Raw genomic sequence first — 21,487 nt, 5'->3', positions numbered from 1 at the left:
GTTGTTATTGGCATATTTTAAAGTAGGCTTGTTAGCAGAAAGTACCTCTCYATAATTATTAAAGGCTAAATTATTTACATGCAATGGTTATTACAGCATCCTCTCAGAACACAGAGTATAGCCGTGCCATTGTGTAAAATTCATAAAATATGCAGTTGTTTTGCCATGTGCCTTGTCTGAAGGGAGACGCGAAAGGGGGAAATCCTGTACAAATACTGCGAAGTGAACATAGGAGATATTGTGTATTTTTAATGAGTACCATCCAAGAATAAAGGAACACCAAAAAGGTATTTTGTTCATTAAAAGCAGCTAGAACTTGACACCATTTAACTCCAAGTGTTATTTTTTTATTGACTCCTGAGAATGGCAGAGATACCATTTTTATCCTTATCTTGTTTAGCTATTATTTTTATGTAACTTGCCACTGAAAKCAACCGCACAACTTTGATAACAATTTGCCTCCTCGGAATTTACATTAAGGCATTTTTTCATTCTTTATTCCCCTTCTKCACTCTTTTGAATTCTTCCCTGTTACAACTGCTGTTATGTCCTRTCATAAATGATCTGGAGATAACAAATGTACACGCATTGAGTAAACTCCAGACTACTTTATCTTCCACAATTTACACAGAGTCCTTTAAAGCAGGCATTTTTTTGCCTGTATGTTTTCTGTTAATCAAATTGCTCTAAATTTCTGAAATGATTTTACAATGTACAGAGTATRAAATCAGATCTGTCTCTGCTCTGCAAAAACAACAGGAGTTTCAAACAAAATGGGATAAATACTCAAAATCTCATGCAAGTTTTCTCCTATTAAAAACATTCCCCATTTTCTGCACCTACATGTATTCTTCAAGGCCTGACTATATTTATAAGAGTCTAGCACTGAAGTCAAAGGAGAGAAAATAAGGTCTTGTGTTAAAAAAAAAATCTGAAGGCCCTAGAGGTCACAGATAATTTCTTTGTTGAGTTTGTAAACAGGAGATTTTTACATAYGAAAATGACAAGCTTCATCAAGATTTAAGGAAAATTAATCTGTATCTTGATAGACTTTCACTATTTTGTCCATATATAACTCACAAACATTAATAAACAGGCAAGACGAAATAATAAATCACCTTTCCTACAGAAATAATAAATGTGATTTYGTAGTACGTTGAGATAATTTTGCAGCCTACCTGGAACACACTGAATCAAGTTGGCAATCATTGCACTGAAATGAGCTCTCATGTCCTTAAGAATTTCAACTTCCTTATCGTTTTCAGCCTCCAGAAGCATGCGGGTCAGATCAACATACTCCAGAAACAAGGCCCCAAGGGCTAACGTATCTCTTTCTAAGGCTCCATTTGTACTGGCATAAAAAAAGAAATTGCACATTAGAATAGAATAACAGTGTACTTACASTAAGCTTTCTGATGAAACATAAACATCTCTACCTACTTTATATTCTTCAAAAAAAAAAAAAATCCTGATATAAACTCAGTGTTGTAACCACTGAAAACTACTTCACTTAAAGATCAATTTTTATGATGAGTGATAGTCCTACCTGTCACTTATAACACCAGCATCAGCGAGTAGTTCAAATATTCGCAGTAACTGTARCCTCAGCAGATCTCGTCGCTCTCGACGTTTCTTATTCTTGGAATAAAAAAAAAAACCATTTTTTATATGCATGGGTGTATACATTAAAWACTAGTAACTTCATAAATCTAAGCAGCCCATTTTAAGAAGTCCGGTCTAAGCACTTTCGTCATGATGGAAATTGACTGCAATTGAGTATTTTACAATAATTTTGTGCTTAAACTGCAATGCAGATATGGTCACGTTTTTGCCTTTATTACAAACTGTTAACAGCAACATTAGTCTTCACTGAAAATACGGACATGATTTCTTGAAATAGCGGGTGAAACTTAATACTCAAGGCTTCTGTGCCAAAAAAATTGCTTTCTTCAGATAGCAGGATATTCATGTTAGCTTTACACTATCTTGTCTGGGCACTGTAAGGCACTGTGCAGTATGGCTACTCAGATCCCACATAAATATTTTAGTGTTTAGCCATTCTTGAACTCAGTAATGCCGCAGCTACATCATCATTCATAGTAAAGACAGCTCACTTGAAGACATCCTTGTAGTACAAGGCTTTGGGATGCACTGATTGCAATGTACACAGCTAATATCCTCTTTGTGTAGAATAGGTCTGCACTGTTGTTAGCTGGTTCACTGTGTCTTCCAGAAAGCTCTCCTTTGTGTGTTCTCTTTTACCTTTGAAATATGTGGATGCAGCAAGGTCTGTTCTTTGCTGAAGGGCTAAAATGACTTGTTCCTTTGCATCCTGCATCTCCACTAAGATAAATAAAATGCAAGGTCGAAAAGGTGCCACTGCACTCTGCAACAAAACTTRCCTTTGGAACAAGATAAGCTCAGAGAAAGCTCAAACTTTCATTTTAAGGACATAAGAAAGGCAATACTGAGGCAGATCAAAGGCTGCTCGCACCTCSTGGTGTGGCTTTGCAGATGCTTGGGAAAAGAAAAGTGATACTTTCTCTGGTATTCTGCCCCAGGATGGGCAGTCTGCAGCATCCTAGGCAAAGGTTTTATTCAACCTTATGCCCTAGGATTTGTCCTATTTAGAGCTCTGGCTTGTTCCCTTTWTGAGTTTGAGATTCCAGGAAGCACATGTAGCAGTTTTAAGCCTGCTATGCAGTGCTTTTGCAACACAGCACTTACACAGCCCAGCTGCCTCCTGCAGCAGAGGTGATGCTGTTAACTCCATGCTGAGGCAAGCCTGGTGCGAGTGCCCACAGGGGGATCTTAGGTAAAACCACTTACTGGTTTACTCCTGCAGTTCCGGGCTGTCCCGATAATTCTCTTTCTAGTCACAGCGTATGTCAGGTCAAGTAAGGAATTTCTGGAGTGCTGGACACCTGCGTGCTAACACGGGCGCCTGCCATGTTCTCTGAAGCTACCTGACCCCTAGATCACTCCTGGGTTTACAGATGGCACGACTTGCAGAAAGGGGGCCCAGAACTGCAGTGTTCTGTTTCCACCAGGAGCAACGTGGAAATAATGTCATTGCCCTTGCTCTCAGATCCCTCTGCTGAAATATCCAGTGGTTTCACTTGCTCTTGCAGTGCACTCTTGCATTTGGGATGTTCCTTTCTGGTGCAGTTAGAAATGCTAAGGTAAGTTGTTGCTGTAACATGTACAATAATCTATCCAATACAAAAATAAATCATCGCCAAACTGAGGACTTCAGGGGGTTGGAAGGCGACCACATGGATTGATGTGTGCCCACAAGGTGGGAACAGCAGGGGATGTTTCCCAGATACAGAGTTATCAAGAACTGTTCACATAATAATTACCATGGATGAACTGCCTGCTGATGGAATTCATTTTTGCTTCAATATTGGGCATAGCTAAATGTCTCCTTCTGCCTACTCATGATTTAACTTCCTCACAACCACTATTCTCTGCATGGCTTCTGCGCCAAAGATTATGGCAGAGTAGACAGGAATGACACACCAGGTCACCATGAGGGGACCGTACTGAAAATGTTGGGGAGAAGAGTGCAATGAATAGGAAGTTGTTCAAGAACCATGTAAACTAGCCTAGGCTGAGCACGCTATTACTGCAGCGGCCTTGCTTCTGGCACGCAGCTGGGCACATTTACCAGCAGAATGGCAGGGACACAGCGGCTGTGTCTGCATTTACACATGGTCAGGGACTGTTTCTGCTCCCAAACTAAGCAGCACAGGCCATCCTGTGGCATCTACTGCTTGCCTCATGCCAAGGAAACTGGCTACATCCTGCCCAGCAGGACTCATGCAAGGCCATAAGGCAGGATCACCATATGTCTTCTCATCACAAAGTGTCTGATTTTAGAGTTGTGTTGCAGCTAGGGTAGTGCTTTTGTAACTTGCCCTTAGACTGCTGCACACTCGGAGGTGGGGGATGACAGAGGAAAGCAAAAGCAGCCAGGGTAGTTTGGAAGGTGGTGCTCAGCGGGCTTTGGGGGTCTATCCTGGGAGTGAGTTACCTCCGGAGCCAATTTAGAGTTTTGTTTTGCAGCCAGCTCCAAAGCAGGGCCAGAGAGTGAAGTAAGAATTGATCAACGTGGCAACTGAGGCCCAATAKGTGATCTTTCCCCACAGCTTTTTGTTTAGCAGCACAGACACAGCCTATGACTCAACGGCCTAGAGGGGCTACTGAACCTATCATAAGAAATTTCAAAAAAGAGCTAAGATAGTATCTGCCATAGGGACAGGACAGGACTAGATGATACTCTTTTGAATGGATGGGAGGATCTGATAAGATCCCTTCTAGCACTGCTTTCTATTCTAACAAAGGTAAATACTATAAGAAAGGTGCTAACTCTCATGAATTTATCACTGTTGACCTGATGTACTTAGAATGGAATCAGCTGAAATTGAAATAGATGATCCTGCATATAAAAAATAYCATTTCAACAATCAAACAATCATTTGAAACAATCACTTGAATCCATCAATGATGTAAAATCATTTGAAAATCATTTTTGTTCACTCGTACACCTCTACGAAACATGTTTGCAGCCCAGCTCTGTGTGCAAGTGGGTTTGCAATATCTCTAAGTTCACTATGAAAAGGGCCCATTTTAACTATATTCTTTTTTCTTTAGAAAAGATTTCAATATTGCACATTTTGTATTGTACTGACCAACTTAAATTAAAGTAAGTTTTAATAAAATTATGGAAACTAATGTTCTAATACACAATTATTTTTTAAAAAAATCTATGTAGAGATTACCTTTTGATTTCTACAATCACAGGGAACATTTCTGATTTTCAAGGAGATAAAATTGCTACTTCAAAATTCATTTTGCAGTCTAGACAAACAAGTACATTTAATCTACTCCACTAACCTCTGGTCTTCTTTCTAGGGCTTCTTTCATTAGCGGATGAAGTTCTTCTACTAATTCCCTAAATTAAAAAAAAAAGTCTTTTTAACAAAATCTAGCCTCCTCTGACAAACATCAATTTTTTATTTATTGCATTCCAAAAAAAAAGTTCAAAGGGCACATAAAATATTGAGTATATTTGAATTACAATAAAAGTAATTCATTTGAACTAGAGACAAATCACTGAGATATAGAAAAGTACCTGAAAACAAGGGAATTGGTTCTTCCAAATCCTAATACAAGTGATTCTGTTATTTCTATGCTTTCAAGTCTCATCAATGGCACTAGCTGCTTTAGTAAAACACCAACCGATGGAGTTCCAATAGCCTAAAATATATTAGGAAAACCATTTAATTTGTGAAGGTTGTCAGATTTATCAATATTAAGTAAAAAAAAAGTTTACAAAAAGCAGACTGTAAGCAGAATCRATATGCACTTTGAGAAACAGAATTGAAATGATTTTACAATTACGGGGATTAATACCTCAGGCTGACCGGATGTCTGAAATATCATAATTGTATCAGGTCTASCAAGTAAGCAGAGCTGAGAAATCTCTTTACTTTCATTTAGCATATTGCAATTTCCTGAATTTGTAATTTCATTAAGATATTCTAGTGGAGCTACTGGACACAAATACTATTCTAGGATTTGTGGAGCTACTGCTCCTCTCAGGCTTCTACTGCTTGGCACTATGTTTCATATTATACTCCACCATGTCCTAGAGGCATACAACAATTTTCCAAAATTTATTGTTAGTTACTGCTTAATAGCGTTGTAGTTTTACACACTGGAGTGTTCTGCAAAGGAATTAAAACAGTCATCTAACTGAAATACTTTAATCAAGATGTGATTTCCCATGCAGATACAGTTTAAAACTTCTTCAGGTGGATACAGAATAGTGTGTTTGAAACAGGATGCATCACCTTGTTGTCATAGCTCACGGTGCCATCCGGAGTGGTAGCCATGATCTCYGGCGTTGAAGCACGCAGGTGCCCTGGGCTCATAATACTGGGTTTTGCTACTCCAAAGCAGAGAATAAGATAGTTTCTCCACAAAGTAACATAGTTGTCTCCACTGCTGGCAGTACTTGTTTTCTTTGCATTAACAGGAATACTAGATTTTAAAAACAAATTAATTAGAATTCTTAAATCAGTTCCAGACATCAACTACACAGTATTTAAAAATATTTTTAAAATAACATGCATGTTTTTAAAGAAGGGCACATATGATTATAAAACTATGTTTTAAAAAGGTTATATAGCCACAAAAATTGCTAATCAACAGGACAGGATACACAGAAAAAATCATCAAGACTGAAAAACAAGAGTGTGAGTTGCAAGCTGCAATTATCAGACTCAGAAATCAACGTTTGAGTAACAGAGCTGCAGGACTTATGAACTAATATTGAAACAGGAGATTCATATAACTTGTGTTAAAATCACRCACACCACATCAAAATTAAACTTGTCTGTGGCTTGCCACTTACTTTGGATCCACCAGAGGCATTATCAGCTGCAGCCTAGTGAAAGCATATGGCCAAGCGTAGCTGAGCGCTGTAGGACAATGTTTTGGTAAATTTTCTTGTCGAAGAAAGCTGAAAAGGCAGAGAACCCACGGGTCCTTGACCGACTGTGCAAATATCCACACATGGGAAGGGCTTTTAACGTCGTAGTGGCTGTTCACCAGGACCGCGTTCCACTCCACCAGCCACTGCAGGTCCACGCTGTGTGTGAGCGGGATGGCTGTCTGCGAGAGAGAAGTTAAAAAATCACAGCGAGGGCAACTTACTCCCTSCTGTGTTGCCCCCTCAGAATTCACCTTTATCTTCAAGGTCTGTGGCCATCTTCTGTATGATTTTTCAAATATGCCTTTTCACAAAGAGCTGCCTCATTATGTCCTCTCAGGTTCCTCCTTACAGGTCCTGTTTACTGTGCCAGGCACAATTTAGACAACATCTTGCCCTTAAGCATCACAATGACTACCTGCCATGCTGACCAATATAGTCTCCTGGCTCTGTTCACCTCCTTGCCCCTCCACTGTCTTTTGTTTCAGGCTGCAGTCTATAGCATGTATAGACTGTCCTTAAGTTCAGTGTCTGAACAAACCAGCAGGATYTTAGCTCATGCAATACAGTGAATGACAATGCAATGCAATAAATATAATTGATATTAATAACATTCTTCAGAATTCAGCAGGGTGTTGCGATATGAGTCAAGGGAATTGAAAGGTTGAAGCAAGCTCTTAAGCAGTTCACTGAACCAAGGTTTRAATCCACTTTAAGCTCTGCAACCCTCATGAGCAAGTAAGGGTCTCATGATATCAAGAAATCATTTATCTACTGTCATCTAAATATTTTTTTAAGAAAACAATCTTGTGGAATTAAAGTGTAATTTGACATATTTATTATTCACCTAAATCTAAATGCCTCAAATGAGAAGTAACAGTTGTCTGCATGCTGCATCCACTGTCACAAGAAAGGATGGCTAAGTCACCAGCCCTGCTGTACTGGTCAGAAATCATGTGCACTGGCAAGAAGTGCTATGCTCTATAATCAGTGCACAGAATTAAAGAGCACAGTCCAAACCTTTCCCTATAGAAACTGTTCTAGGAACTCAAACTAGGTTCTGCCCATGAGCTCTGTAGACACAAGCAGTAAAGCAGTACTCACTGAATCTGAAACAGCCACATGAATAAAACTTTCAAGAATAGAAGAGCTTAACTGATCCATGACATCGATCATAGGCCTGTCATCATCCTGGATAACAGAGAGAACAAAAGTCAACTGCTTTCCTTAACAAATTACTTCTTTTCTTGTTTTTCTAGCACATGAATTAGAATTATCAACAAAATTATGAAATGAATCTAAAAAAACTAAAAAAATACATTGGTCACAATGGATGCATATTGTCTTTTCTGTATTAATCTCAGAACCAAGCCCAAGCTGTGGTTTGAAATGGAAGTTAATTAGCAGTTATAGCTCACTGTTTACTGAACAAAAGTGCATATCAGAAAATCCCATAAGACTTTGGATATCTGGCATTAAAAGACTAAAAAGCCAGCTTACTGTTTATTAAAGCATTCCTTTGCTGTGAACACACATATTTGTGTTCTTAGGCATTTAGATGGCCGACTGAGCTGGGATTGCCAATACACAACACAACTTTCCGTATTTCTATATCCATAAAAAAAGACTTGGACGTCTTTACTATACAAGGAGAATGTATGTGAATAATGTTCAATGTGTCTTGTGCTGTGCTTTGTTATGGAGTGCTATGCTACAGGAATGAGATTTGTTTCCAATACAAATTTATAATGCTGACAATACAAAAATGATCCACCCAGTGAAAGATATTTTCGTGTCTTTCACATTCACATCATATCAAGAGAAAATACTAAATAGCCGTGTACTTTTCAATTTAAATTGAGGAAATTTTTGGACAGTCTTTTTTTTTTTTTTTTATTAGTGTTACCTTGTCCAGTAAATGGAAAGGTTTGTCATATTCAGACAAATAAAAATGTTAAGTTCAGACCAACTATTTTTTTATATGCTAAGTGACCTGCTGCAATGTAATCATTATGTTTAAAGCAACCCTAATATCATTTCAGAGCTTTATCTTTGGAAAATTTTAATTCAACGTTCCAGATCATACCTCTGCCTGGCCAAGGGCCAGGAATAAAGCACGGATCTCTCTGAGGATCAAAACAGCTAGTTTACGAGTAGCAACTTGGAAACTACACAGCAGTACCAGTGCAAATCCTTCAACTGCGTGTAGCACATTGGAATAGGGGCTTCTTTCRGACTGTATCCTGTGGCTGGATCCATTTGGTATCAACTATAAAACAATACAAGGGGAAAAAATGGAATGATGGTGTTTAGCAACCAGGTCTCTGAGAACTATTCTATCTAAATTGGACATACATAAAGTCAAAATTGAGAAAATCAAAGATACTGAAGTAGAAGACTCACAACACTCCCTCAACCCACCACAATTTATGGGTTAAGTTACCCTGTTCCACAAAACAAATATATGAAGGTTGGTTCTTTTAAACAAATTTCTTCTAATTTGAAATTCAACTGCCTGCTTCATTGTTAGTAAACAATGTCTAGCAATGTCCTTCACTCCTGCAGTATGTAGCCCTTTATTTGGACAGTTGGACTCTAAAACCTCTCACCAGATAAAATCTCACTAGGAATATTTATTCAAATTATGTAGGGTTTTCTCTTTGTTTCCCTCCTTTCTTTTTTTCTTGTAAAACTATTATTATTATTAATTAGTGATCCTCTTTGATATAAAGCAGACATTATGCTTGCCCAAGGGAAAAAAAAAATCCTTTCTGGCTCCAAAAGGCAACTGGGTTAGGAGGCAGTGAGCTTGAAGATTGCCTCTCCTTATAAAAGGATCTGTGGGACATGGCAGATGGGAGAAATTCTAGCAGGAGCAAAGCTGCTCAGTTCCCAGGAATGTTTGCAGCACATGGAGACAGGAGGCTGATAAAAACAACCAGGTCCTTWGATGTTTCTAAAGCAGCCAAATGAAATGGCTACAGGAGGGGAAGATCCACTTCACTGTCCCCAGCATTCCCACTAGCATTATCAACCCGTTTCAGTCCTGGGAAAATGTCCTTCTGCCACATCTTACACACACATATTTCACTTTATGCGCTTTTGTTGACATGCTTATTTGGGTTTGACATGCATTCTCTTATGTTGCTCAACAACAGTAACATCTGCTGTGTTACACAAGGAAAGCGCTGTCCTCAAAAGACAGCTGAACTAATTACCTTAAAAAATCTTGTGTAGCGAATTCTTCTCAGGTGAGTAAATACAAAACACTATAAACACAGCAAACCGTGGAACATGATTTCAGTCTTCAAGTAGTATAAATGTTAGGACACAAGCCTCTCTTAACTTCTTACCTCGGAAGATCTGGTTTTAGCCTGTTCAGAAGCTTTTCCTGGAGTATGTATTACGAGCTTCCACTGCGTAAGCAACTGCAGCAGCAACTTCAGTGAAGTATCAAGAAGAGTATGATGCATATCATTCACCTCCCGTAGCAGAAAATTAGTAAAACCAAAGAGGACATCCTCCCGCCAGTCAACAAAATCAACCAGCAGACCCTGCAGGGAATTCTGTGCAATGTGCCGAAGCTCGTCGTCCATATGGATAGACAGCCTGGAAGCAAAAGCAAATGTCAGGCAATAAACATCTGAGGAGTTTATTTCTTGTCACTATGAACATATGTTTCTCAGTAAATTGACAGAAAATCCCCAGTGACAATGTACTTTTCAATGATGCTATCATGCTTTAATTAGTACTGACCACATTAAACAGCCTTAACATGTTTTTACCATAATTCTTTATACAAGAGTGCCTGCACGTTCATGGATTTAAAGGAAGGGCTTGCTCCACTCCAACTGTGCTGCTTCACAGAATAAAGAATATTTTTGATTTACTTATGAAATCRTGAATGACATCGACCTAGTTATAATAATGAGTCTTACAGGATAATATATAATGTCATCATATAAGTATTTACTTTCTTTGAATACGAAAAGAATCACAATACATCAGCTTCCCAACAGTCAAAATGAACCTTTAGCCAGAAAGTGAATCATAATTACTGAGAACAAACCAAAAAGCAGTCAAAAATAGTCATTTTAATTAAAAAAAAAAAAAAAGCTCTTTATGTTTTAATCAACTTAGGATCAAGATACTCCTGAAACACACCTGACATCCCCAAAACCATTCTGAAATACTGTACAATTTTAGAATTCACTTAAAAACTATACATTTTTTCCTTCTATAAGGAAAATATGTTTCTTTCCTTCCATCTGTCCTGATGAGGTTCTTTTCCAAAACAACAAAAAAATGTATATGTTTTCTTTTGATACAAAATTAACAAACTATTTCTGGTTTGGTAGGTTGGCAGATTAAAGCAAAGGCAAAATTGGAGCAGCATGTTCTGCAATTTTTGGCTCACTGCCTATAAGGCAGTTTGTTTTTATTAATCAAGGGACTAGTTCTGTGCAGTGTGCTAGCATGTACCTCTTAAGGATTTTATTTACATTCAATGGAGTTGAAAATGAAGATGCCTTATAAAGAAAGGGACAGAAGTCTAGGAGGAAACCCCAGCAAAGGCAGTGGACCTAACTCCATTCAGTTAGGAGGGTAGGACTAGAACAAAATTGTCCCATTACAGTTGCCCGGTTGAGAGACAGGGGGAATTTCATGCTTGAGTCAAAGGAAAGTGACTGCCATGAAGCTTCACCTCTAGTGACTATGACTAACTGCTACACTTTAATATCCACATGACTTTCCACATAAATTGAGAAATATAACTTTTTTTTTTTTGTGCTAAGAAAGGACTATTTTTATCACTTCTTTAGAATGACAGAAGCAGAAGAGTAAGCAAAACTCCTTGGAGTATGATTAAGTCATCCATGAAATGACATCTGTCATGACACAAAGTAATAATGGAAAAGAAGATAAAAAGCAAATGTATCTTTGAGCCCAAGTGGCTGTGCAATTGTGCTGGACATTATCAAATGAGATGGAAGTTAAATTGAGGTTGAAAATGCATCTATGTATTACTGTGATAGTGGAGTCTGGAGAACAGGAATTCAAAGGCTGAGAATTTTTTCTYATACTCAAGAAGACTTAAGCAAAATAAGAATTATTAGCAAATTTACCTTAGCAAAGTACCCCATACAAACAGACAAATGATATGAAAGTCTGTGGCCACATGGTATTTTGACAGTAATCTGTACCTAGTCTCTGCTGGTTCTAACTCAGTAAACTACAAGAGGCAGCTTGAATAAGGAAGAAAATGGTCCTTTTCTTGCCCTTCAGTCTGTTAAATTTAAAACCTAGCTTGGGAAATTATAATGAATGGATTCAGTGGACAGCAAAAGGGCAAAAGGCAGAGTACACACTTGACATCTGCTCTAGCGCTTATAATTTGAATGCAGCTGTCTTGGAAGAGAGTCTAGGTGCTGAGTTATAGATTCCTTTTGGAAACTGCCAAAAGACACATCTGTTGTGAGGATGAAAAATTCAAACCAAACTGTGAGTAAAAGAACCATTAACTGAAAGATGTTATTTTGTCTTTGGTGAGAAGAAAATATTTAGCAGCTTTCTGTCCAAACAGCACAGCCCACACAGGCCCCTTCCAGAAGAGCCTCTCAGATTCCTTTCAAAAAAACAGTTACAAGTGCAAGCTTGAAACCCCATTCCAGTGAAAACTCTTACCCTTGTACTGATTTTAGTTGCAAGATGTATAATCATTCTGACTCAGAAATACACAATACTCAAATTTAAGATTTATGCAGCATGTCTAGAACAGTAAAGTTTATCTCTTTGGATGTAACATAAATGAAAAACGTAGTCTCACTTATGAGGCATCCCAATAGGACAGCACAGCTAATGTAGAAGCACCTCTGTTGCTGGAGTAGTTTGGAGACTGACATCAAGATTAGGCCAGGTATTACTTTCTTACACAGTTTATTCTCTCCTTCTCAGAAGCTGGAGACTGTTTTCAGTCTACCTTGCCCTAGCTTAAACAGGCATAAATCTTTGAACCTTTCCTGATGTTTGGGATATTCTGCTGATAGAGTGATGTAAAGGAGTATGTGAAGTAAAGAGTGATTCTGTAGTTCTACTGCAACATTGCAGTATTTGCATAGGACATGTGAGAGAAACGAAGCTTAAGGTGAAGAAAGTTTCCCAAAGGTTGCAGGGTTGGGGAATGGCTGTGCATGCAAATGCATCCAAAACTGATTTGTGATCCTGTCCGCAGCTCCTCTTGATGACACACCTTGACTGACTGTCAAGGATTCAGACTAGCCAGCAGCCCTGAGCTAGCATAGCCATAACCCTTGCACAGTTTGCACTGAAGAAATGCCCACAAGCTCCTTGTGGCTAAGGAGGCCATTGGCCTTTCCTGCATAAAGTGCAAGGATAGAGTAGGAATAAAACAGTAGTTATTTTCATGGTTTTGAGACTTTTAAGGAGGGAATATATGAATTAATTCATGAAGAAATTCACACTTGACTTTATACTTTCCTAAGATAAGATTAGTGAAGTTCTTTTCAAGGTCTGACTGGAAAGACCTTTGGTGACCAAAGAGATAAAACCAGAGTGGACATGCATCTTCTATCAGCTAAGATAGGGCCGTTAATGAAGACAGAATGTTAGTTAAAATCTTAGATTAATGGAAGACATGTCTTTCTTCATTCACTGACATTCACTGAACTAAGTTATTTGTATAATGTGATAACGTAACAATGTAAAACATCCCACAACTGATTTACAGCAAACAAGGAAATCACGCCTGCAATCTGCATGCCGCACACTTATCCTTGCTTACAGTGTGGACYGTTTGCCTGCCTGGACTAAATCCCTACTCCAGGCAGAATTAATTGTTTCACTGTTTCAGCCCACTGCTGGGGGTGGTTGTGCACAGAGCAGAACAAACTGCTTTTGACCRTAAGCCTCTGACCTCAAACCCACTATTTCTCATGGGCATTTTGACAGCAGGAACTGAGTGGCAAAGACTGCTCTGTCACTGTTACCTGACAACAACACACTGCCAGGGCCTCATGGTTTGATTTACCGTCCTAAGGTTGACATTCCTGASCTATGACACTTGGATACTAGAGCTGAGACATAACAGAGTTTCCTCTACTGACCATTATTTGTCATGATAATAATTCGTACTGCTCTGATATTCTAAAACCTAGCTCTGTTTTAGCTGCCATGTACTRTAGGTCAATTTCCTCAGTGATGTAATCTAGATAAATTCAATGCATCCCAAATAGGAATGATATGAAATTCAAACTTATCATTTTATTTACCTTCTGTCTTATAATCCAAAAATTATTGTATTCTTTTAAATAAAATAACTATTATCAGTAAAAATGTATTTGGAAACATACCACTTCTAGAGCTTTTTGTTTTACCAAACAGATGCGAGGGATCATAAATCAAAATGGAACATGTGTCTATGTTTCTCTACTGCATTAAAAAGATGTTTGCTTTCTTCTGTTAATTAATGTGCTGTGGTAATAAAAATAGCAATAAACTGAATATTATGAAGAAACAATGTTTGTTTTCAAATGAAACAGAAGAATGTCTTATCTGTTAATATTAGATTGCTTTATATACACATAAGTCACACACAGAGTAGCTCCCTTTTTCATTCTCCTCCTCTCAGGCAGCCATGCAATTTTAAGTCTCTTACCTGGCCAGCAAGTCGATGAGCTCAAGTTTGGACATTCCATCCGGAAGCAATCGAGGAATAGCAGCAACACATGTTCTGAACAGATCAATTTTTGGTTTTCTTTCACCACTGAAAATTTCAAGCAAAATTTACGGATCACTAGATTTTCACTGAGCTTAACAAGTAATTAAGTTGAAGGATCAAACAACAGTTTTGCAGAAAAGACAAGACAATATATTAGAATTTTAGAAAGTGGAAGGCCAGATGCCTGGTAAGAACCTCAGGACTAAAAGCTGAACACTAATGATGCAATAAGAAGGAAACAGCTGTTGAATGTAAGACTATGATTTTGACTTGTCTCATATGTAATATTTATACAGTATTCACAAAAAAAAGGTCCATTACTACTGTCTCGTTTATCTCTGACAGGAACTGGAAGATACAGCAGTAGAGATATAAAATGGAGAAGGATCCTCCTGTACAGATCAGCGAGCTCCAGATCAGGCAATAAGGAAACGTCCCAGGACTTCCCCATCACAGCACAGCTATAGTCCATCATTTGCATCAGCAAGTGACAGATTTAGGAGATGCTCAAACAACAGCCTGCAGCGCCAGACTGCTGCCTTCCCCAGGCCATGGGCATGTAGGAACCCCACACCAATCTGCCCCACACCAAACACTGAGGCAGAAGCACAGGTGAGAGGCAGCCTCGGTGAGAGTGTCTGCGATCCCTGGCTGAGGTTGCACTTCTTGGGCAATCATGGCCAGCCAGAACACGCCTCAGTAGCCCCAGGGCTGCTTTTGTCTGGAGAGGGGCTCCAGGCCTCCCTGTGGCCTAGGAAAGCGGGTGAGAACAGAATTGGGCACCATCAAGGACTGGGCTTGGAGGCCTTACCTCTGTGAAAAGCAGCTGACAAAGAGCAGTTAGTTCAGAGATTAACTATTCTTTCTCAGAATATCCTAATGTATATGTATTACATAAGTAATGCAATACAATTACTTGATTTTAATCTATTGACTTAAGTAGCACAATAAGGAGAAACTTCTTTCATAATGAGTTATCTTGAAATGATTGTATGTTTATCCTGTATCCTAAAATAAAGTATTCCTCAAAGAATGAGTGAGCAATTAACCTGAAAAAGAGTAAAACTTAACATCTCATCTGAGGATTTTGTTCTAAATGAACTCCTTTAACCTATCACACTAATGCAGATACTAGTCGCATTAATAACTACTGTGAAATAAATTGTTAGAGTTATAAAAGCAAAGTGCTGTAATTTATTATCTGCAGGAAAACAGGTGAGTCTTGCTTGCTGAAAGTGAACTTTGCAGAAGTTCTAGGGGAAAGTGAAATCTTCAGAGTTTCTAAGCAAAATATGGAATCTCCATATTAGAGACTGCACTGGCAATCAATTAATTACCAGTCCCTGGGAAGAGTAAACAATTTGTGCATTTAATAAGGAGGCAAGTAAAAATAATAGTCTGAGAGTAAACTGTTATGAAGGCAAATGAGTAATTATGTATAAATATAAAATCCGTGGGTGTTTTGTGCCTTCTCAGGTGTCAGAGGAGGGGCGGGAGAAGCTCCAAATCTGAGGCTGGAGCTGCCATYTCGCAGAGCTGCCAGCCCTGCTGCCCCGCAGGCTGCAGCCCAATGTCCGGGTGCAGGTGCCGGCAGCCGCGCTCGGCTGGGAGTCCGTGCTCCCATCCCGGCACTATGGGATTTCACAGGGATAGTGTCAGCAAAAACCTCCGAGGCAGCCTCTTAAGGACAGGCTGCACGTTAGGAAATACAGGTTGTATCTATTGGATGCAACCAGGATTGAAATTCACAGCCCAGTGCATGATGCAAAGGACATTTGTTAGTCGGGATCTGGCAGGACTCGTCACAGGAGCATTTACTACATCCCCATAAATGGTTATAAGATCAGTCATTAAAAACAGAAGCACATCTAGAAATGCCAAAGAAAATCTCAAAATCTGTATACTTTCAAAAGGACTATTCACTGCCTCACTACTTCCTCCTGATCTATATTATACTACTAAAATATTACTATTATATTACTAAAAGTATAATTAAAATATTTAGTTTACAAGGTGACATTAGTGGTATAAAATATTATTAACTTCAAAGCACAGGTAAATGTAGTGCTGTATCTGTATGTTAAAACCAGTATGAACAAGATATACATAACTCTAGGGAAGAACAAGGTGAATAAAATAAGCAATTACATATAAAACACAAAAGCTTTTATAGTTATTGCATGCAATATAGTTTTATAAGGGTTATCTTACAAAGTTGTTAGGCAACAGCTAATGATGTTATCCATGAGTGGGTAAGGTTTTGGATTAAGATCAGTAATTAAGTATCTCATTTTTAAAGTTTTTCTTCAGAAGAGTACATAAAAACATATTCTAGTGTGTTTTCCCCTTTAAGTGTACATGTTACAGCTAATCTGGGCATAATATGCAAGACAAAAATACAATAGCTTGGGTGATAAGATCTTCCAACCCTGCAATGTCTCTGACAAACAACACCAAAGTGCAAGAATTCCTGAAACTTACATTTCAGAGCTCTACTTTTCACTGCCTTTAAAAATAAACAKCACTTTGGCTTGATGATGAGAAATCATGGAAAGGATATTTACACCTAAGATCAAGTATGCTGCTTGTCTAAGTGCTCAGGGCCTCACTATGTAATTTTTTTTGGAAATAAAATGCGAATTTCAAAACTCCTTTTTTTCCTAGAAAATCTGAACACCCAAAAAGCTCATGAAAAATGGCTGTCACTATCGAATTGTATTCAGTATAGTTTTGTAGGAAAAAATATGGAATATTGCTAAATAGTAATGATGGCCTTTGCTTAATTATGTAAGACAAAACTGAAGACATGGAAAGTCTGCAACGTCCTCCAGACAGTCACAGGAAGAAGCAAGAGAGACAGAAGGCATTCAGACACAAAGACTACATCAGCTGTAGCCTTAGCTGAATTTGGCCAGTGGACTCTGTCCACCATTCACTTCATTTCCAGCAATTTGCCCATTTTTTTCTAGCAGTATATGAAAAAAAGTAAATCTCAAACAGTCCATATCCTTTTTCTTTGCACCCCTACCTCTTTTCCAAGGGCTGCTTCTCCTGAAATACAACTGCCATGTCAACCTCTCTTAAAGGCAGCCGTGAGCTAGACCTCCTAGCCCTGACGTCTCTACATTGGACTCTCTGCAGGCCTCTGTGAATGTCTTTGTCTCTCAGGTCTGCCAGAAATCCAAGTCTTCAGAGACTTCTCCCCAGGAAATTTCCTTCAATAATCATTTTGGATGGGAGTAGGAAAACACTGCTGCTGAACACTCCTTGAAGAGTATTCTGGTTTGATTATGTTCCAGCGAGGCACTTCTGAAATGTGAGCCTGTTATCACACATGATCTGGGTTTTTAATGAAGATTTGATTTTGATTACAGGCCTGAATATTAATGGAAAAACTGAAAGACTATTTAACTGGGATTTAAGGATTTTATTCCACTCGTTTTGAAGTTCAGCAATGCAAAGTGCCCTGAAGCAGTGTTCTCAGCATAAGCTGATAATAGGCTTTCCACTCTAGGCTTTTGATTTCTTCTGCCATCTACACGTTCCTCACATTCACAYAGAATCTTGGCTACATCAAGAGAGTTGGTGCAATCCCAAACATTGCAACATGCCAACAAGTACACCCAACTTGTCAGTTCTTCTTGGAGAAGTCCTCAACATAAACTAAGTGTTCCTGTCACTGTTTTCTCATGACTCAAGATACAYTSAAATAAATTAAAAGTTCTACATTTATGTTTCTATAACACAAGAGATTTACTGTTCTTTAGCACTCACGTGATCATGTCCTCAGGTTCCTTGTTAAGCATCTGTATGTTGGTTAGCATCATGCAGCGTCCCACTTCCTTGTCAAGATGTCTGAGTATGTTGTCCACAGCTTTTCTTACTTGAGAATAATATAATGACATACCTGCAAAAATAGGCATTTTTGTAGAATTTGGGACCTTTATAGAGATTTTTAATTTTAAATAAAATAGAATTTTACAATAAAGAAATTCCCTAGTGACATTAAATTATTCACATCAGCTACCAAAGCATCTTTCCCATTCATACATGTCTTAGTAGCAGAYGATTCTCTTACTGACCGATCATTTTAGCTTCCTCCTCTGTAAGAGTTTTGCTCAAATAGGTTTTCTTCACTCTGAGAGTGTTTCCGGAGGGAAGGACAGCTCCAGTCACTGGCATTGGAGGTTCACCATCTTTTTGCTGCAAGCTATCAGCAATTACCAAGAAAGCCCTCAGGCCGATATTCATTCTCTGTAAAGTTCAGAAGATAAATGAGTATCGTCATTGAATAATTGCACTCTCTTGATATACCTAAAACAGTKTGTGCTGGTTTGCATTTTTCAGTATTTTGAAAACATCTAGTCTGAAATATTGCATAAGAATGGTTCCCCAAATGACTTGTGAATTCTTACTTGCATTATGAAAAGTGCCTTCCACCATGAAAGCTTTATTTCTAAATATTTTAATGAGAACAGTCTTTTTATCTACAGTATAAAACATTCAGATTTGCCTCTGCAGTCTTGTTTGAACTGGAGTTTARTAAAATGTCTCAAGCAGGGCTGAAGCTAAGCATAAATTTCTTAAACGGTCATTACGAAAGAAAGACCAAGAATTGTCTCAAAAGTCCACAAGTTAGGCTATGCTATGCAAAAAATCTGGAATGGAGCTTCATGCCAAAACTGCAACATGGAAACATCCAGAAGATGAGACCAAGTTAACTGAATGTGTTCAGAGAATTCACCAGAGGAAAAAGCCCAACATTTGCACTAAAATTAAGTGACAAAAAACTTTCCTACATCCCAGTAGTGTATTCAAAAAACTGAGAGGCTGTCCTGCTGATGGCCTATTTGAGCTAAATTCACATAGATTCTGGATATTTTATCTAGAGCACTGAAGTCTAGGTGCATCCAAAAATAGTCCTACTGTTTCTTTGTACCTGAACTTCAATTGTTTTTGAAAAAAAAGAGTAGAAGTTCAAATCCATGAAGAAGCAAAAATTAATTCCGTCCATTCCCTGCAAGCTCCGCTTCRTTTCCAGCTAATGTACAAGGAGCTTTGCAGAAAGCAAGGACTTCCTCAACCAATACTGACAGTGAATGTATCCTAAAACTTGTGAGCTGCTTGCTAAAAATCTGTGATTTTTTTTTATTGTGCTGTTGAATCAAGATGAGAGTTGTGCTTAGTAAACTAAGCCTGCCTTTTATTTTTACTCATTTAGAGTAAAGTAAAGAATAGAATTTTTATGAATAAGGCAATTCATTTTATTTTTAACATCCTAGTGGGTGGGCCTGACTGTGCAAAACTACAAGATAAATATGGACATATTTTATGAAACAATCTCAATTTTTTTCTTGTTTTTCAGTTCCTCCAATTTCCGATATTTCATATCTCTCGGGAAAGCACTAGAAAGATGACTCATATGACACTAAAAATAGTGGTAACATTTACGGTCAATTTGTAAAACTCACTTTTTTACCAAAATTTTCTTTTGTCATCTTCAGTTCTTTTTTTAGTAAAAGTGTATTTTGAAAAAGAAATGAGATTGTTAAAGAAACTTACTCTGCTCAACAGCAGAGTGAAAAGGAGATAGTGCTATCCGTAAGTTTATTTCTCTCTGGCTTTTTCTTTTGTATTTTGCATTTGCACTACTTCATATTTCATAATCTTCGCTGAAGATATATGAGACAAGCATCTACAATTTGACATTTCACAGATGAAAGTCCACAGGTTAATTTTACCATTACAACAAGTTCAAGATTTTGCCTTAAAAMTGGTTAAAGGTAGAAGCATGCTTAGAATGTAACCAGAAAGCAAGCATTGCATAATGCAGCACATACAAGCTTAAAAAATCCCTTCAAATGCATGTCATACCTCAGGGTTGAGACTGAAAGCTTTTGCTGGTTTTCCAACACAAAGAAAGTCAAAGATAATTTCTTTCATTGCAAAATCTAAACGTTCCTAAAACAGAAAAAAYAAATTGCAAATCATTATACTGCTGCTCATTTCTGCCATTATTTTTTAAAGGCAATATAATGTTGAAAACTGTTTGATCAGGATCCATTTAAATGCATGGAAAGTCACATTTTCAGAAGTATGCAGAACATATCAGCAGATCTAAGCTTTCAACACTGCTGTATGTTGACAAATTCTGAAATTCTGGCTATTTAATTCATATTATTTCAACAGAAAATGAGCCATTTTGGAATTAAGGCTTATGATTATTTCATTTAACTACAGTAATTATGTTACTAACATATTATTTCATATAAAAGGAGCTTATTCACAGATGGCGCAGCTCAGGGAAGAATTTAAGCATCTGTTGAATTCATTCCTATTCTGAGACTTTATCTTTAAGTATGTGCTTAACTGCTTCTGCTCAATGGGAATATTTTCTGAATCGAAGTAAAAAGAAATGACATTTCCAGGACTGATGAGAGTTTCTATTAGTAATTCTCTTTTTCACTAGTGAAAACTGTGTGTCAATAACACGCTGAGCTTGGCTTTCTTCTGAATTAGTGTTTTAAAAGCAGTACAACTTCTTTGTCACATGTAGGATGTCTTATTCCAGTATCATGACAAAATATGGCTCATTATTTTTAGCTTTACCTACAGAGCTAGGCAACAAACGTATTTTCTGACTTGCTGGCAACTGCAGAACTGACAAAAAAAGTGCACTCGAACTGAACTAAAATCATTTTTATTTATTTGGTCAGAAGAAGATTGTAACAACTCAATATTTAATTTTATCCTCGCCTAGATACTGACAATGGGATTGGAAAATGTATCATAAAGAAGTTTATTGATTAATTGATTTGAAAACATATTATTCATTATTTGTAAATGCACACACATGGAGCTCACGTACCTGTGCAATAAACTGTATTATCTTCACAAAGATGTTGAGAGGCATATCTCTTGGCACAACACCACGGGACCCTTTTGGGAAAAGTGTTGTGACAATAGTAATAAGCCGACTGTAAAAGAGGGAAAAAAGCATCAGGCACATTTCTGGCCATGGCAGTGATATCAGCAGATGGACCTTATTAAATTATTATGAAACATGTTAGAAATCCTTCGCATTTAGAAAGTCTAGTATATGTTTTCTTTGAAATGAAAAGATAATATGGCATTTTGGTCTGTCAGCTTGTTACAAATTTGAGTAAATTATTATATTTCATTACTACATTACCATGTCTTCACTGGCAATATTCAGTCTATAAGACCTGATTATCGTTACAAATAGAGTA

General features: G+C 37.8%; 1 protein-coding gene across 1 annotated transcript in view; it reads right to left on the bottom strand.

Annotated features, from left to right (window-relative positions):
• FRY (FRY microtubule binding protein) overlaps nt 1–21,487 on the bottom strand; it is a 193,951-nt gene that overhangs the window by 73,960 nt on the left and 98,504 nt on the right. The window contains exons 13-26 of the mRNA XM_026049852.1: nt 21,106–21,214; nt 20,112–20,198; nt 18,320–18,491; nt 18,012–18,144; nt 14,175–14,282; nt 9,853–10,108; nt 8,586–8,768; nt 7,604–7,690; nt 6,422–6,681; nt 5,859–6,048; nt 5,138–5,262; nt 4,900–4,957; nt 1,547–1,638; nt 1,179–1,351 (exon numbers count right to left, since the gene is read on the bottom strand). Of these exons, the coding sequence (XP_025905637.1) occupies nt 1,179–1,351; nt 1,547–1,638; nt 4,900–4,957; nt 5,138–5,262; nt 5,859–6,048; nt 6,422–6,681; nt 7,604–7,690; nt 8,586–8,768; nt 9,853–10,108; nt 14,175–14,282; nt 18,012–18,144; nt 18,320–18,491; nt 20,112–20,198; nt 21,106–21,214 (2,033 nt within the window). The remainder of the gene's footprint in view (nt 1–1,178; nt 1,352–1,546; nt 1,639–4,899; nt 4,958–5,137; nt 5,263–5,858; nt 6,049–6,421; nt 6,682–7,603; nt 7,691–8,585; nt 8,769–9,852; nt 10,109–14,174; nt 14,283–18,011; nt 18,145–18,319; nt 18,492–20,111; nt 20,199–21,105; nt 21,215–21,487) is intronic.

The sequence above is a fragment of the Nothoprocta perdicaria genome, unplaced genomic scaffold (genome assembly GCF_003342845.1).
Source record: "Nothoprocta perdicaria isolate Ctin4 unplaced genomic scaffold, notPer1 scaffold_62, whole genome shotgun sequence".
Lineage (NCBI taxonomy): Eukaryota > Metazoa > Chordata > Aves > Tinamiformes > Tinamidae > Nothoprocta > Nothoprocta perdicaria.
This window is presented reverse-complemented; position numbering and strand designations above follow the sequence as displayed.